Source organism: Idiotropiscis lumnitzeri, chromosome 6, assembly GCF_059441095.1.
Source record: "Idiotropiscis lumnitzeri isolate Australia: NSW breed Sydney's pygmy pipehorse chromosome 6, RoL_Ilum_1.0, whole genome shotgun sequence".
NCBI lineage: Eukaryota > Metazoa > Chordata > Actinopteri > Syngnathiformes > Syngnathidae > Idiotropiscis > Idiotropiscis lumnitzeri.
Genome location: NC_142396.1, coordinates 18959846 through 18978498, shown reverse-complemented (window position 1 = coordinate 18978498; position 18653 = coordinate 18959846). Strand labels below are relative to the sequence as shown.

At 41.1% G+C, this 18653-nt stretch overlaps 1 protein-coding gene across 1 annotated transcript in view; it reads right to left on the bottom strand.

Annotated features, from left to right (window-relative positions):
• The window catches only part of spon1b (spondin 1b), a 78079-nt gene that overhangs the window by 34235 nt on the left and 25191 nt on the right, over positions 1-18653 (bottom strand). The window contains exons 4-6 of the mRNA XM_088298728.1: positions 4216-4289; positions 3339-3461; positions 1488-1636 (exon numbers count right to left, since the gene is read on the bottom strand). Of these exons, the coding sequence (XP_088154854.1) occupies positions 1488-1636; positions 3339-3461; positions 4216-4289 (346 nt within the window). The remainder of the gene's footprint in view (positions 1-1487; positions 1637-3338; positions 3462-4215; positions 4290-18653) is intronic.

Below are 18653 nucleotides of genomic sequence, written 5' to 3'. Positions count from 1 at the left end.
ATGGCGTCCACACTGTTAGTCATCGGCGCCAAGTGAGAAACCGATGTGGAAAATTTCTGTGGGACATAAAACACAAAGTGTGCTGTGGCCGTGTTAGCTGCCTGACATTTCCGCTGACTGTTTTTGTAAACTCGCGTAAATAACATCACTCCCTTTGAACTCTGTTTGTAATGCCGACATCAAAAGTTGGCCCCCTTCCCAGCCACAAACTTGTCTACTTTTTGGTCTTTTTATTTTCTGCATTGAATTATCTATCAACTCGCATCACACTTGAAACAACAACAAGCACATCCTTATCTCAACATTCAACATTACGAAATACAAACTGGATGATACATTTTTAACTAAACATTTTTCCAACTGCGTAGTCGCAAAAGAGAATACTTAAAGAAACATAATGCAGCCCGACCAAAAACTGCACTTAAATAGACTCCCTTAATTCAACAATTATTTAGCACACTTATAATTCAGAACGCGGCACGGTGGCCTCACAGTGAGAGACAGCATCGGGCGTGGGTTCGATCCCGGCTCCGGCCATCCTGTGTGGAGTTTGCATGTTCTCCCCGTGCTTGCGTGGGTTTCCTCCGGGTACTCCGGTTTCCTCCCACATTCCAAAAACATGCATGGCAGGCCGATTGAACACTCTAAATTGCCCCTAGGTATGAGTGTGAGCGCGGATGGTTGTTCGTCTTTGTGTGCCCTGCAATTGACTGGCAACCAGTTCAGGGTGTCCCCCGCCTACTGCCCGAAGATAGCTGGGATAGGCTCCAGCACCCCCCGCGACCCTAGTGAGGAGAAGCGGTACAGATGATGGATGGATAATTCAGAACCATTTCTACTCACACGCTTTAAGAACCTATTCTCCCATAAAAATATTGTTTTATAAATACTAATTTCATGCAGCGTTTAGCAGCCACTGTGCAGAAATAGAGTTTATGTACAACTAGTTTCAAGAGAAGAATATTAGTGGTCAGTACAAATGTGCACACGCATTCTACTACTCTTGCAAATTCATTTCAATGGAAGAAATGATATATATTGCATTTTTCAAAAAACTATTTTTGAGCTGAGGTTTTTGGATTACTGTCATTAAACATAGTTTGACAATGCAAACACATACCATTAACAAAGACTGATTAAATATACTGTGCCAGAGAATTTTACCCATAATGAATAGCTTTTTGAAAGGGTTGCAGATTGAGACGCTCTTTTCTTTATTATTATTATTTTACAGCTTCAGTACGCAAAAAAAATATTGTCATTTGCACATGATCAAAATGTAATGTAATTTTCTCCCATTTTCCTCTAAAATAATGAAATATGCATTGGTTTTAATCAAGTGCAACAGACGTATATGTTCAAATTAAATAAATCCAAAGATTGTTTTTCTTTTCATGTAGAAGACCATATTGAATTTCAATTTAGAAAATAAAAAAAGATTGAACAGATGGAGTCCCAAAGACACTTCTTCCAAATGTGAACCCTACCTTCTGTCGAATCTCTTCTTCCATTTTGATGGGGGAGCCAAACTCAGCAACTTGTCGGACCCCCTCACTAGCATAACCTCCATACTCCCAGAGCACATAACCTCGAGAGTGGGATGCACCAATCAGTGCAGACCAGTGGTTGGCCCGTCCTGTAGAACAGAAACACACAACTTGTAACATCTGATGAGTGAAAACTGTCATCTGTGTCTTACAATAATGACGAGGGACCTGATGTAAAGACTTTCGTACGAATTTCCTCCACTAAGTCAAGAGACACATTTTACATTAGAAGCACTTCTTGCCACATTGCCAAACAAACGTGCAGTTCTAGCGAGAGGTGCAGTTGAAATCTGCGCGGAGGCCGGTTAGAACTTGAGGTATTTTTACACACGTGCAAGTGAAGGCGCAACCGGACGGATTAAAAAATAAAAAAGGGTGTTTTGGATTGTGGTGGTTGTAAACACAGCCAACTTTATTCGCCAGCAATCGAAGCGCATGAATCTTTTATGCGCAGATAGTCCTTGAAATGGCAGAAGAAGAAACTGATTTATTTTAGTCCTGTGGCAGGTCGAGGTGTGCAAAGTACATTTATTAGGAACTGCAAGGAGGCCTCCACAGGCAGGTGTTGTAAAGTCGACTCGGGAGATCAGAGACCCACAGCTTTGCCACGGGCAGTGGGATGATTTTAAATATATATAATAAAGGTGGCGATAACAATAATAACAATGTTGTCATATTTCTGAATGAAATACGATGGCATCCAGCACAAGTCTACAGAGCTCAGAATCTGTCTACCTGTGCCCGGATCAAGTTCACATTTCAATATTGCTTTCTACTACATGTGACAAAACATAGACATGGTTCCAGCAGGCATGAAGTCAAGACAAATTTCTGATTCCATCCTCTGTACACGCGACACCCATCATGGCATAGAGTCGTCAACCAAATTCTAATATGTGCAACAAGGCTTCTTGGCACGAAAATCAAGATGCTCCAGTTTTTACGCCATTTAGGAAAATCGAGCCTATTGTCTCAATTCACTGACAAATCTGGTGGTGTTTTTGCGGGAAGCCTTTACTTATTGTCTTGGATAAGTGACAACAAATGGAGAGACTTGTTAATTGTACCGTCTGCCACCCAATTGAAGATAATTTGATTGTTCTCCTTGGATATTTGTTAAAAAATGCATTATTTGTAGAAAATAAAAACACATTCTTGAAACAATAACTGAAATAGGGTACACCGAGGTTAGCTCACAGCACACTAATAGTGGTTGGGACTCACTGTTCCAAATGATGCCCGCCGACATTCAATTTTGTAGAGATGGAAAATATTTTGAGAACGATTCAAGAAAGGTTATTTAGTAATTGGTTGGGACTCATACATATATATATATATATATATATATATATATATATATATATACCACGGGTTGTGCATCTTTATTCCTTTATTCTTCATCAAACTAAATAAAAAGAATGATAAATAGCAAAATAGCCATTGGTTAAAAAACATATTATAATAAATGTGTTTTCATTGTAAATTTAGAGGACAGCAGTGACAGCACAATACAATGAGGATATTAACATGATTTTGATTTAGTGTGGAACTTTGCATATTCAGACAACAGCAGTGTATAGTAAATATCAGTTGATAGTGTATCAATACTGCACTGCAAGATAATTTGTCCCACCCCTATCTTGATGAATTGAAAAAATTGCATTAACGTATGGTTTGAAATTAACCAAAAGGTTTTACAATTATATGGCATATGAAAGAATGCTTTGATTGCATGGTATATGTGTGCACATCTACACAAGGCATGACAGCATGCTCGAGATTTGAACTCACTGGGATAGTCTCTGGGATGCACTTTCTCTGACCAGTTGCCATAGAAGGTGAGTCTGTATTTGGCTGTCCCACAGGCACAACACTCCAAGGCAGGGTCTGCTGTTGCTTCCCCAAACACGCGCTCTGCACAGAAAAGTTTGGCTCACATTGTCAAGATACCATCCAACATACAAACAAAAGCCATTGTCTGAGTTTTTGTTCAAATGCTTGCACTATGGGAAAAGTATAGAACCAAAAACAAACTGGTATACAAATGACTTTTAACCTTGAAGCAAAGTCATTCATATCCATTACTACCCTTGACCTGTGTTTGGCAATGGCAGGATGAGGCTAATTGAATATTTATGTAACAAAAAAAAATAATAGTCCTGCATGCCACCCAAAGTCCTTTTAGAATGATTAGAACTTAATGAAAAAATCTGTCAGCAAATTTAAATGGGGAAAGACACATAATAGCACCTAAAATACGATTATGATTAGGAAATTAACTTATTGATATACTTTAGAGTGATCATAATTGTTTAAATCAACCTTTTTAGAAATAAGAGAGTCCAACACCCAAATGCCAACAAAATGTTTAACCAGAAAGGCAGCATTGTCACTGCAGCGAATGCTCATCACAGCAACCTGAAGGCTGAGACGCAGCTCCGTGGTAAAACACCAAAGAATATTTCAACACAGACTCCCAGGAGATGTCCTTGCAGCTTTTCTTTCTGTCTCTCTTGACATAATTTAAAAAAATGGCCCCAAAAAACTGAGAGCTGCTGTGGGCTCATTAAATAAAATGAGTTATTGGTAAAGCCCAGACCCCATATTCAGTGGTCAAGGATATGAGCAGCAAGTAAGAAGCAAGACGATGATCGGCAACTCTCATTACCTTTCTCACATAGCCGGATGGTAAGTGAGCCCTCATCTTGGAAATAGATTATTTTCTTCTGGACAATGCTTGCCCTGCAAACAGAGTATTGCACAGAGAAAGGGTTGAAAATATTATACATTGAGAGAAAACTATTCTTTGGGAAGAAACAAAGACAAATAGAGAATTTGATGTACAATATAGTTGTAATCATGGCTCGAGACTGCAACCACATTTTTTCTATATGTTGAAGAATTCCATCCAATTTGTGCAAGTGCATCCTTTTTAATGATCCCTCCATCACAGGCACTGTATAAGACGTCTTCTGTAGTTTCCGCATCATGTGTACAATGACCGTTTTGGATCGCACGGTGTTCAGGCTGTTCCATTCATACAATATTTCAGAGTTCACATCACTTCCACACATGCACTTATGCCTAACATTCTCATAGATAAACATGCAGCATGGATGCTCAGTTATAATCCAAATGGTGCTGATGTGAATGAAAAAACAGCTGTTCTGTTTGTAATTTAGGATAGAAATGCTGGTGATTTTTTTTTTTGTTCACTTGTTATTTCTTTTGTTTTGACAATAAATTAATCGAACTACAAAAAAGTAAAGTCACTACATATTAAATGTACATTTACATATCTAAAAAGCAAATGAATAACAACTTTAGAGTATGCAATGAAAGTACACACTTAAATGATTAAGAACACATTCTTTTTTTTCCACACTTAATGTGATGTGTTGAATATTAAAATATTCTAACTGCAGGTGTAAACATGTATAACCATCATATTTAAAAACTACAAAAGTTATTTTTGATGGCAATCTATCAGTGTGTATAAATGGGACAATGAGAGTCATTAACTTTGAGCACTTTGTAGGTTGGCACTTTTTGAAGCTCAGTGACATTTAAGTGAATTAGTATACAGGCCCGGCTGAAATGATACTCCAAAATGGCATTTATTATCCATTCATACATTATCCAAACCGTATAGACTCACAAGTGTCATAGGCGTACTGGAGCCTATCCCAGCTGTCCTTGGACAGTAGGCGGGGCACACCCTTGACTGGTTGCGAGCCAATCGCAGGGCACAAAAAGACGAACAACTGCGCTCACAATCACATCTAGGACCAATTTCAGGGTCTCCAATCAACCTACCAAAGATGTTTTTGGAATGTGGGAGGAAACCATAATGCCAGGAGAAAACCCACACAGCCACATGGAGAACATGCAAACTCCAAACAGGAAAGTCGAAGCCCAAATTTGAACTCTTGACCTCTGTACTGTGAGGCAGATGTGCAAGGCAGCCATCCACCGTGTTGCCGCCACACAAAAAATAACTATTTTAAAGTAGGGCTTCACAATATTGGAATAACACGCAATATACAAAATGGGTGTTGCATATTGCGATATTTAACATATACCTAAAGAAATTACAATTATTTTTTTTTCATGAGGAAAAAATATGAACGTAATATGTGTTACAGTCTTTTAAGTATAATAATGTAAATAATAAAACGGGAGTCTCACAAGTACATGATTCTAACAAAATGTGTATTGCCATCTGATTTTTGCCAACGTAAGTGCCATAATCTATTAAATGAAATTAAAAATTTTCGGCGGTGCTCCTATTGGTGTTGGTGTTGAGGTAGCCACTTCACACCAACGAGTGACAATGACCACTGTTCTGCCCTAACCCGGACATTTTTTGTGGAGCAGACTTCTTCAACCTAAATTTGATGTGCTAAATTACCAACGGAGGCTCTTGCCATTTCTGTATAAAACCATGTGACCCTCCCTACCTGCCTGTCGCTGTTGCCTTCATTTGTTGGTCGAATTGTGTTGAAGAGCCTCGGGTTGACTGCATAGGTGATTTGGTTCAATTGGAGTATGCTCTGTTAACCCCGGGGGTGTCGGTCAGGACACAATGAAAGCATGAAGATGAGGTTTGGCAACTTTAATCCCATTGCAGGCACAAGCAGGGAAAAGTACAGGTGTCATAGGATGTGCAGGGACAGGCAAACAGGCATTAGTTGTTATGATGCAAGGGTGTGTGGGACGAGGATAGGTGCACGTGGGGGTGTCCGGGTCCGTGTGTGTGTGTGTGTGTGTGTGTGAGCATGTGCTTCTGCAATAAACAGAAATAATGCAGCGTATGAGTGCAAATGCTGAACTTACAATATCACACAAATGCTTTACTTATAGGCACATTGCTTGGCTAAATAATGAATGGGCAGCAACATCCAAATAAGATGCACAACAGGTTAAATAAACATGAGCTACTTATTCAAATGCTCATGCACAGATGAAACTACATCAAAATCAACGCAAGTAGTGACCAATTACACCTGCGGACAACACATCATTGGGACACACTGCCCCTGATTGCCGAACAAGCACAAAATATATAAATAAGTGCCCCATTCTTGAGTACACTTCTCTCAAGGTCCCCAACGTACAGAAAATACCATCCGCAAATCTTGCTCAAGCAACTGCATTAACAATTTGATATGTGAGAAACTTCACAAAGATGCACCGGGCGCTGTCAATCAGATCACTTTTCGGACACAGGTCATGATTTCGGAATTAAGGTTTGGAATTAACAATGTGAGTGCATGCTTTTTGCTATATAGCGGGCATGTCCAGCTAAAGTAGTCATGGGTAAAAACGTGCCAAGGCTTTGAAGCGTGTGTCGAGCAATCCAGGGTGGAATTTCTGAAGGGTGCAGGGAAGTGTGCTTAATTATTGGGAAATGACGTCATTGATGATATATAAAGCCTCGCTCTCTTGAGAAGATGTGTTGGCACGATTAATGAACAGACAAGGAAAATCAGTGGAAATATTATGTTACTTGTCCAGTATATCATAAATGGGTTTGTATTTGTATGCTGTGAAATATATTAGTAGAAACTGCTGCGACTCTATGATACAAATTTTTTTTTCAGAATTCCAATTCCAAGTTTTTGTTGTTTTTCAGTCTTGTTTTGGTTTTATTTTCAGAGGTGGACATTTCAGGCCCAGTCCGTCCCTTGTCACTCACACCCACACGCACACACACCATGTGGTGACCAATGAAATGAAATCAACATGGGCCAATTCTCGTTGAAGTCTGTGGGGCATCACTATACAATATGAATTAAATTTTTTATTTATTTGGCCGCGTATGAGGTGTGTGGCAAAAAGTAATCACACAATTCAAATGAGAGTTGAGGTTTTGGCCACCAAGAGGGATTGTGTGCACATGAAATCTCTCGAGCCAAACCTTTTTGTGAAGCAGTCGCATGGAACGCTTCAGATGTTCAGAAGGCTTCATCTGCCCACCACTTCACGTTTATTTTTCTAACGCACCCAATTCAAATGATCAGCTCATCAGCAAGCTCTGAAAACGATTCTGTCTGTTTGATGTAGCGCACAATGTCGTAAAGTCAAAGCTGTTATTGGGTGCTTGGGGGGCGTGTTTGGCCGATTCAACAAGTAGAATCGGGTCGGTTTGGCTGTCAGCTAGTCAATCAGTGCACTGGACAAGTACGGGAAGTGACGAAAGCGGACAAACGGTGAAAATTTATACTATTCCTCAACAACTAATTAAACTTTCCTCATTTTTCACACATAATGGCTTGGCTGGACAGAAGAGTGCAAAGACGAATTAATCTCTCTCATTTAAGAAAGACCGCCGTTATTGGACATCACTGTCTTCGGCTACTTAGTGGCTATCGCCCCCGATAGCATGTAGGGGTACGACTTCTCACGCCTCAAAGAAGGTCCGTAGTAAGTGCTGCTCCAATCTTGGTCTTGACTTGTTCTCAGACCTCAAAGTCTTGCTCCCGGTTCGATCTGGTCTGTTGACTACAACATAAGCTGCCTCAACACAAATTGTGCTAGATATCAGACAAGGACAAACAAGAGCAAATTGTAATTCACAGTTCATTTAGTCAGTTTTACACTCAAGATGGAGATCTTATTTTGCATTTAGAGTTCTTGAAATGTTTGCCATTATGTCCAGCATGGCAACAGGGTCAGGGGTTCTTGTACTTCATCAAGCAAAGACACATAACAGTGTGTTATTAAAGTGAGCAAAAAGACATTGACTGGACACAAGGGAGGAACTGGAGACATTATATTGAAGTTATTAGTTATATTGCTTCTATAAATCTAACCGAGCAAATGGTGCAATAGGGTAACTGCTAAGGCATGAAATTGAAAACAAAAGTGAAATATACAGAACATCACCATGCTTCAATTGACGACTCCATAACATATTCAGTGTCGCTAATGGTCAATTTGTGTGTATCATGTCATTTAATCATTTAATGTACCAACAAAAAAAAAAAAAAATGGAGGTGGTCATGGCGTCTTGGGACTGCAAACTGGAGTGACATGCAATGTCTATCTTTCCTCATTTTTCATTGAATAAAAAAGTACATTCTCTCACTATTCCTGACTTCAAATTGCCGAACGTTTTGCTTTGTAAGCCCGCCCAGTACTCCGTGGGACAGACAACTGAAAATCAAGCACAGCGAGAAAACTCCTCGGCCAACTATGGTTCACTCGCCACACCACCGCCAAGACTGATAAGCAGCCATAACCTGGCGATCGGGTGGACGGCCCATGTGTCGCTCTGCACAGCCTGGGAGGCTGCGAGCCAACCAACGCTGCCCGCCGCTCCATCTGCGGCATGCCACAATGAGGCCGAGACGGCCACTGATTCACCCAACCACCCGGCCATTGAGCCCGCTGCCTCATCGTCATCCCCTCCTCGCCCAACGACGACAACAAAGGTGGGATGCCCCATGAGCCCGCGGCTGGCCTTCTAGCAGGCGCCATGTTGCCTGTCTGAAAGATTTAGCCATAGAAGTCTCAGTACAATTGACTCGCTACATAAACTTGTAACCTTCCAAGTTCAAATGCTTTGGATGATCTTAAGGACTCACTATTGTGGTAATTTAGCATGTATGTCATCATGTTCTTTTCATTAAAGTGAGATGTGAATTACTTGACGGGTATAAAACGCTAATTTTGACACTTCTTTTCATTGTATCAATTGCACGGGGATCAGTCACATCAGTGATGTCCCGAGCTCTACTAGCTGCACTTAGGACGCAACCATTTCTCATACGGTTGACTCAGTTTGTTCTGCCGAGCTATTCTACTTCCTCAATCTGTTCTCACTCCCCAGTCAGTATGTTGAGAATTTTTTGGAAGTCACACTAGTCCTCACATATAAAGTATGTTCACTTTCTCCCCAACGTCTGCTGACTTGTTTTTTTGCTGGTGGCGTCGGCCAGCACTACATAGTGTATCCTGAGCACACACACAAGGTGGAAAGTGGAGACAGCTCGGACGCGTTCAACTGAGAGAGAACATCCCTGCATCAAAGAAGCTCTGACTGGAATAACAAAACTTACCCATAGAGCAAAACATTAAAAAAAATGCATGAAAAACAAACCAAGCCCCATCCATCTATCTATCGATCTATCTATCTCTGTGTTTCTGCACTATAAGATGCTACTTTTTTCCCAAATTTGAAACCTGCATTTTTTTTAATGTGACACAGTTCATTTATATATTTTTACTGACGACATTTAATTAATCAATAGCTTTACCCATAGTCTCATCACATCTGATCAATGAAATTACCAAATATGTCATGGTGGCCCAATGAAACTGTCTGAGTCCGCACTCCTTCTGACAATTCTAAAGCCATTTAGCAGTTGGGGTGCCCAAGCGTGAGGGCGGAGTAGGCCGCATGAAGAGAGAAATACAAAAGTCAGTATGCATGTGGATGCAATTGAGTGTGAAAAGAAGAATCTTGGATTGAGTATCGGGAACGAATGCCATAAATACAGCTATCTCTGCAGTGTGACCCCTGTCTTTCTTTTGTTTGTTTGGCAATTGACTTCCCCTCACCCCCATCCCTGCAAACGGACAATACAGCAAGTCCGGCAATGGAGCAACATACCCTCATGGATTTATATGAAATAAGTTCATGTATCCTCTGTGTCACTCCAACACGTAACAAACTGGTTTCCAAAGGCTGCACTGTCGCATTGTGAAGCTCATCGACGAATTGGCCTTGCGTGATGATGACAGACTGAGTGGTTCTTGGACATTACTGTGAAACGAGCTAGGTTAAGCATTGTTTGGGGGAGAAATAAAGTGTCTACCGGTGTTTAAGTGAAGTTCGATCTGTGTGACCACTTTCTTTGCAAATATTCCATGTTAAAACATGGAGATACACGGCTGTTAATAAGGAGCGGTCAATGTATGGATAAATGTGTTTTATGTCTTAATTTTGCTGTTTTTAATCAGGTTGATGTTGTAGTCCGGAAATTATATTATTCATGTTCAAATCAGGCAGCACGATCGTCAACTGGTTACCACGTTTGCCTCTCAGTTCAGAGATGCAGGGTTCGATTCGGGCTTCTGTAGTTTGCATGTTCTCCCCGTGCCTGTGTGGGTTTTCGCCGGGTACTGCGGTTTCCTCCCAAATTCTAAGGACATGCATGGTCGCTTGATTGAACACTCTAAATTGCGCCTAGGTATGCATGTGAGCGCGGATGGTTGTTTGTCTCCGTGTGCCCTGCAATTGGCTGGCAACCAGTTCAGGGTGTCCCCCGCCTACTGCCCGAAGATAGCTGGGATAGGCTCCAGCACCCCCTGCGACCCTAGTGACGAGAAGCGGTACAGATAATGGATGGATGGATGTTCAAATCAAGGTGGACGCCACAAATTTAAGAATTATAAAATGAATTATTTGTATTACTTTCGCAATAACTGTAATCTTTTATATACTGTAATTGAAACTGTATTTGTAAAATCAGCTTATGATACATATATTTTCATCTCAAGACTAGAGAATCACGAGTCTCAACCATTAAATGATGTAATTTAGTAATGGGGGAACAGTCAAAAATCAACTTAATAAAAAAAAAAAATAAGAACAATTTAGTTGAAAAAAAAGAAGTGGAAGATTTTAAACAAGCAACCTTTGGCACTGAAACCGTTTTCACAGTTGAGCCTTGGCTTCAATCTTGTGTACAGTACATCATGCGTCCAAAACCTAATTTCTCACAGTCGTTCGAGTATGTCCATACAAGTGTTTGTCAGTGTTTATGAGGTCACAGTATCCTTCTGGTAGTTGATGGTGAGTTCATCCAATATTGCTCTTAAAGTCTTCGTGCGTGGGTGTTAGCAAAAACATTTAGAGAACTTTAAAGAGTAATGACAAGATTTCCAATCCTCGTTCCAAGTAACTTGTATAAGCACTGTAATCAAACAAGTTAACTGACTCTCTCTGAATTTTGTCCAGACCGTTGTCCATGTCAAACATCCGCTCAGTCTTGCGATCAGTATTCTCATCCTGTTTCTGCAAGAACTAAAGGAATTGTCAAGAAACCATCAGCTCGCTCAAACTCGCAGTAGTCTGTGCAGGTGATTGACACATAATATGTCTACAACAAATGGGTTAAAGACGTGTGGATAATGCAAAGTTGGCCACGGCGAGAACAGCTCACTGCTGTGAAGTGAGACTTGGAAAATGCCTTTCACCCCGATCATTTGTGTCTGTGTATGACTTAGCACGCACCCTCCCCAATAGCGAAGTGGCAGGCAGGTGGTGATTTAAAAATATATACTAAATAAGATAATAATATTAATGGATTCAGTGAATTTATTTCTACAATGATTCAGAGGATTTGCGCGCAGTTGTCATATTCATGAAATGCGATGACATCCATCACACATGCCCGGAACACGGAATAGTTCTCCCTACAGGCCTACACCCTGATCAAATCCACCAAATTCATGTCACTTAAACCTGCCTGCAGTAAGCGTAAAATGTCTACTTCAGGCACCAAATTCTAAGGTGTGTCTGTCAGGAGTGTTGAAAAAAAAAAAAAAATAAAATATATATATATATATATATATATATATATATATATATATATATTTAAAAAAAATACCCTTGTTCTCCCAGCATGGCACTGCCAAATTACCAAACATAATCAAGCAGGCTTGCACCTGCACGGAAATCAAGATGTGCCAGTTTCTGAACGCCGAAAATAGACCACGAAGAGTTTTATTCTTTTTAAATGCCATATTACATCTCAATGTCATTGGACAACACTATTCTAAAGTGGCCATCAATGATCAATGAGCCTTGACCTAAATACTACGCTACATTCAGAGCTAAAAAATACAGTCTGAATAAGCCATTCACATGGAAGGGGCCAGTCTCATTTTCATTTGATTGACTGATTTAATGTCACTGAAAGGCTGTGCAATAAAATACTCTGTTCGTTTTTGGTGGAGTCCAGTTGTCTTTTATTAGTTCATGTTTTATATATATATATATATATATATATATATATATTTTATATATATATATATATATATATGGCATGGATTTTATCTGCATGTAAAATAACCTACAATGTCCAGTAGTGTAAGTTCAAAGTTAGCTGGGATGGACTCCAGCTCATCCATGACCACAATGAGCAGAAGAAAAAAAAAAAAGAAATATTCGGGACAATTTAATACAAGCTCCCAGAACGTCAAGCAGTTCAGATTTATTGTTTCAACTATGAATTGTTTTCCTTGGAAGCCTAACATTTAATGGATTTGCCAAAAACCTCTTGTGCCTGTGCGACATTGTTGAAGCAACTGATACACAGAACATACATTCAATGTGCCATCTCAGAAGGTGATGGAATATTAAACAGCTGGAGTTTATTTTCAAATATTTATTTTCTAATGGATTACTGCCACATTCCTGCTAGAGTTCATGTCGCACACACTTCCTGTAAGCCTTTATTTATTATTACTTCACAGTAAAGATGAAGAAAAAACCTCTTTCAAGGATATGAAAAATTCCTCTGTGTGTAGGTGTGTGCATGTGTGTGTGAGTGTCTGCATGTGTTACACCATTGACCGGACAGGGTTAGGTGTATGGTATTTTAACTTTTATTACTCTTAACAGAGGTCATATTTTCATTAGTTCACCATCGCTACAGCACGGCGATTCTTCTTCTGTCCTTTTTTTCTTCTTCTCTCGCACTTCGCCAACAGTCCTTTCAAAACAAAACATTCAACACTGCCCCCCACTGTACAGCACTATATCACATCCCAACATAGGCCTGAAAAGAAAGGTCATCAACTGATGGCAACATCATTCAAAGAAAATGCACTATTCCAGGTGCTACAACCCTCCCCTGCAAAATAAAAGTTGTCCTCAACATTGTCATAAATTTGCAGTGGTTATGGCATACAATCGCTCAAACTTCCAAAGTTGCGAATAACAAAAATAGGATACATTCCCTTTAAACAATAGCTTCAACCTCCCTTTTAAAGAAAAGTAAATTGGCATAGATGGCTTCAAAAGCATTTCCTTGGGTTTCTACCGCAAGAGTAAATTATGACTGTATACTATGTGATATAATCACACGCTACCCTCTGCAAACACTATAGTGTCTAGACATTAATAGTCAATTTATGAACAGTTTGAAATCGCAGAACAGTCCTCAATTAACGCTGTGACACAAATAATAATTCCAGTTCTAACTGTTGTTCCATGTCATACCTGCTGAATACTAACCATTCTGTTTTCACATCTATATTGATGGGGCAGTTTTTCAATAATATTCTACAGGAACAAAGTTAGGATTAGTATAATCCCTGTGCAAACTAGACAGCTGTGGGGATAGCCAAGGTACACTACATTGTCCATAGATCGGTGCCAGTGTATTAACATACGTAGGGCTGGTGTGTTGCCTCACTGGACGATAAGTAGGTTTGCCTAACAAATCATATGTAAAGGTCTCTTTAAGTCGTCTTTCTCTCTGTGACCTACGTGGCTGTGTGTCAGTAGGCTCGGGTACATGTATTTGCGGTGGGTCTTCAGGCAGGATGGCGTGTATGTCGTCTTGACCGTTGTTTCCAGTGGTGAAGATTTCCTGAGAGTCATTGTCCCCAACAATTTGACCTGGAATATCCATTCTGAACTCCTCTGCTTCGGCATTCAGTTTTGAATCTGATTGTGCCTCAAGTGTCATGGGAGGGGCAATGTTATGCTCCACAGATTGGTGATGTTGATGATAGTTCGTCGCACTTTGAGGCCAGAAACCTTCCTCCTCATCCGAGCTTTCTGCGTTCAGTGAAGCTTCATCAGATGTTTTGGTGATGCCATTCCCTTGCTGACCAAGGTTTCGTTTTCCTCCTGTATCTTGGTTTGATTCCTGGAGTGGTAAGGAATTGCATGGCATTAACATGTTACGATGAAGGATTCTGGCTCTCCCTGTGCCACATTCAGGCTTCACCTCATAGACAGGACTGTCTTTCCCCTTCCGAGAGACGACAATGTGTATTCGATTCTCCCAATATGAGCGCAACTTCCCTGGTCCTCCACGTTCTGACATATTTCTCACGAGAACCCTGTCACCTGGAAACAGCACTGCACTTGGTCTTTTCCTGTCATAGTAGGTTTTCCCTCTTTCTGTAGTTTTTTTAATGGATTTTGATGCAATGTCATATGCTTCTTTCATTTGTTGTTGCCATTTTTGTACATATTCTTGGTGTGAGTTACATCCTTCCTCCTCATTTATTCCAAAAATCAGGTCAATTGGCAAACGAGGGTTTCGACCAAACAGCAAAAAGAATGGAGAATATCCGGTGGCTTCACTAGTTGTGCAATTATATGCATGTACCACTTTGTTTAGATAGTCACTCCAATTTGCCTTCTTCTCTTCATCCAAGGTTCGCAGCATTGCCAACAGGGTGCGATTAAACCTTTCAGCAAGATTCCCTTGTGGATGATAGGGTGTTGTCTTTGAGTTTGCTGTACCAGTGTATTTTTGTAATTGTCTAAATAACTTGTTCTCAAACTCTCTGCCTTGATCGTGATGTATTTTAGAAGGAAAACCAAATTTGAGAGAGAAATCATTAAAGATTTTTTCTGCAGCCATTTTGCCTGATTTGTTACGGGTTGGGTATGCCTGGGCGAATTTAGTGAAGTTGTCAATTATCACCAAAATGTATTCATACCCTCCCCTGCTTCTCTCAAGGTGAAGATAGTCTATTGAAATCATTTCAAAAGGAGCGGTTGCAGGTATGTGATCCATTGGGGCTCTGCTTTGCACATGCGGTTTCTTCTGGATGTTACATTTGCAAACTTGAGTTATGAAAAACTCAATATCTTTTTGCATCCCCGGCCAATAAAATCTACGCCTTGCCAGATTAAGTACACGCTCCACCCCTAGGTGTCCCATTTCACAATGAAGGTATTTGTACACCAGATCTCTGTACACCTCTGGGAGGACAACTTGAGTACAGGTTGCCGTTTTGCGCTTCAACAAGCCCTCTTGAGTAACGTAGAGCCTATTCCATTCATGGAGCAATTGTTTAGTTTTCGCTGCTTCCACATCTGTGACCCTCTTATTTGGCTTTTCACCAAGTGCCTTCAACTGGAGGACACGGGATATGGCAGGGTCTTTTGCCTGTGCCTGCAATAGGTCTTTTGGAGTTATATTTACATCTGGCCGTTGATCTGTCGCCAATTCCTGAACCAGTGGATTGCATGTGACAGCTGATATCCAGTCTATTTCATGTTGCTTCTGCATTACAATTGCACCGAATAGTGCACTCAAAGTGTCAGGGGAGTACTGCTCGGTACACTCACTCATATAGGAGTCCATGTCTATCGGCATACGGGACAGGAAATCAGCATCAATGTTTGCCTTACCTGGTCGATACTTCAGTGATATGTTGTAATCGGCCAGTTCCGACACCCAGCGATGTCCTGTTGCATTCAGTTTCGCTGTACTCAAAACATATGTGACAGGATTATTATCACTGTATACTGTTACAGAGGGAGCATAGAACAAGTAGTCTCTAAACCTGTCTGTGACAGCCCATTTGAGCGCTAAAAACTCAAGCTTCCCTGAATGTAAACGATAATTTTTTTCCGCTGGTGTTAACGTTCGTGAGCCGTACCCAATAACTCTGAGTACGCCATCCTGTCTCTGATACAAGACTGCTCCCAACCCTTGTTCTGAAGCATCAATATGCAGAACGAATGGGTCCTCAAACCTGGGGTAAGCCATTACAGGTGGATTGGTCAGCACATCAACCAAATAGTTCAGGGCTTTCTGGTGAGTGGTATTCCACTCTATTTTCTGATGTGACGGAAGCTGTCCTGTCCTTTTTGGGTGAGACCTCGGTCTTGACTCCGGAACCAGGGTTACATCTGTGGACAGTAAGTCATACAAGCATTTTGCGTGACGTGAAAAATCCTGCACATAGCCCCGATAGTACCCCAAAAATCCCAGGAGTTTGCGCAACTCCTTGATATTGGAAGGTGGTTTTGACTTGAGTGCTTGTACAGTTGCAACTTCCTTATTGTCCATCTTGTACCCTTCAGCTGAAATAACTTTGCCCACGTAGCGGACTTCATTTTTGAAAAGTTCACATTTGTCTGGCCTGAGTTTAATTCCCCACGCTTTCTGTTGTTTTAAGACAGATCTTACATCCTCAACATGTTGCGCAAATGTTTTACTATAGACCAGGACATCATCTAGGTATGGAATACATATTTTGTCTCTGAGACCTTTTAAACTTTCCTCCATACTGCGCTGAAAAGCCGAAGGTGCATTTGTGAGACCAAAAGGGATCCTATTCCATTCATATAGTCCCCACGGCGTGTTGAAAGCTGTGAATTTCTTTGAGTCCTCACTGACACTCCCTTGGTGATAAGCTTTTCCTTGGTCCAGCACGCTGAACCAAGCATTCCCTCCAAGACCATCCAGAATCTCCTGTATGCGTGGTATGGGGTGTCTGTCCGGAATTGTCTTTTTGTTGAGCCCTCTGTAGTCAATACAAAGTCTTAGGCTTCCGTCTCTCTTTCTCACACAGACGACTGCAGCAGCATACGGCGAGAAGGATTTCCGTATAAAGCCTTTGTTTAACAAGTCCTGGATGTGGTTTTTTACTTCGTCATACAGCGGGCGAGGTATAGCATTGTATGTTTTTGCTACCGGGATGTCATCAGTCAGCTTAATGTCCATGTTTAAATTTTGAATGTAACCTATATCACCTTTGTCTCTCCCAAATGCTTCCGATTCCTCTTTGAGCATTTGTTTGACCACTGCTTGCTCTCCACAGGTCAAGTGGCCCACATTGACAGGCGGATCAAATGGTTGGTAATACTGACCATCTCGCGACAGGTTGGTGGGAGAGTCTGGAGACGTCTGCGGAGTTTCAGCAACAACAGAATTTATCTGCTGCCCCTCTGACTGCACTGGGTAACAGTTTGTCACCCTCTGTATGCTTCCTATCACAGTTTTACAAGGCATTACAATGTCATGCTGCGTGGCATTTTCCACATAAATGTTGATTTTACGTGAGGAACAAGAAACAGTTATCAGCTGATATTCAAGTTTGAGTCCCTCATCCAATGATAGGTCATCCTCGGGTTCAAAGAGCATTTCGGTCTTCCCTTTCAGATCTGTGTGGACAGAACATGTGATGCACTTGATTTGCCCCCTAGGGACTACAACAGGTGTCCGTCCGGTCTTTACAGAGTGCGTTACAGTCTCATTTGCAGCCCCCTGGATGAGGTTTAGCAAAGCTTCTGCCTTTCCTGACCCGAGTCTTAGTGAATTTCTGAGCATTCCAATGTTTTTGCTCGACTGACCCTGATCCTCTTTGTTTCCCAACACTTCCACAATAGCATTAAACCCTATTATTGGCCGCTGCAGGATGTCTTTACTCACTAGTACTGGGACAAGTAGCTCGTCTGACATAGTTTCTTTAACTTTCGGATCACACAGACTGAAACTAATTGGTACCCAGCCCTGAAATGGGATTTCAGAGCCATTCGCAGCCCTTACATCCAGCAACTCCTTACTGGTTAGCAGTTCACTGATAGGACGAATTTCGGCAGTAGGTATGTTCTGGGATCTCCATGCATCACTTATTATGGACACTTGGGCGCCAGTGTCCCACAGCGCTTGTGTCTTCACACTGTTTATTTTGCACCAGACAAGACATTTTCTTCCGATTAACTGAGCAACTCGTTTGCGTCTTGTCCATTTGTCGGAGGAGCCAACAAATTTTTCAGCTTTGGATTTTGTATTTGGCTTTGGAGTTACGGTGTTATGAGTAGGCTGTTTGTTTGTTTTTCTCTCCACAACACATGTTCTTACGGGTTCTGTTAGGGGTTTATGGTCTGAATTTTCTTGGGACTTATACTCTGAGGTTATGGCACGTCCCCCTGTCACAACCCCTATTCGTTTCCCGATGTTTTTTTCATGCCCCCTACCTTACACCCTCTTGCCCAATGTGTGTCACTACCACACTTGAAACAGTGAGTGCAGTATTTTTTTTCTTGCTGACATGCTACGCACTGCCTAGATAGTCGCCTAAAAGTGTTAGCCGACACTTTGTTTCGGTCTTTAT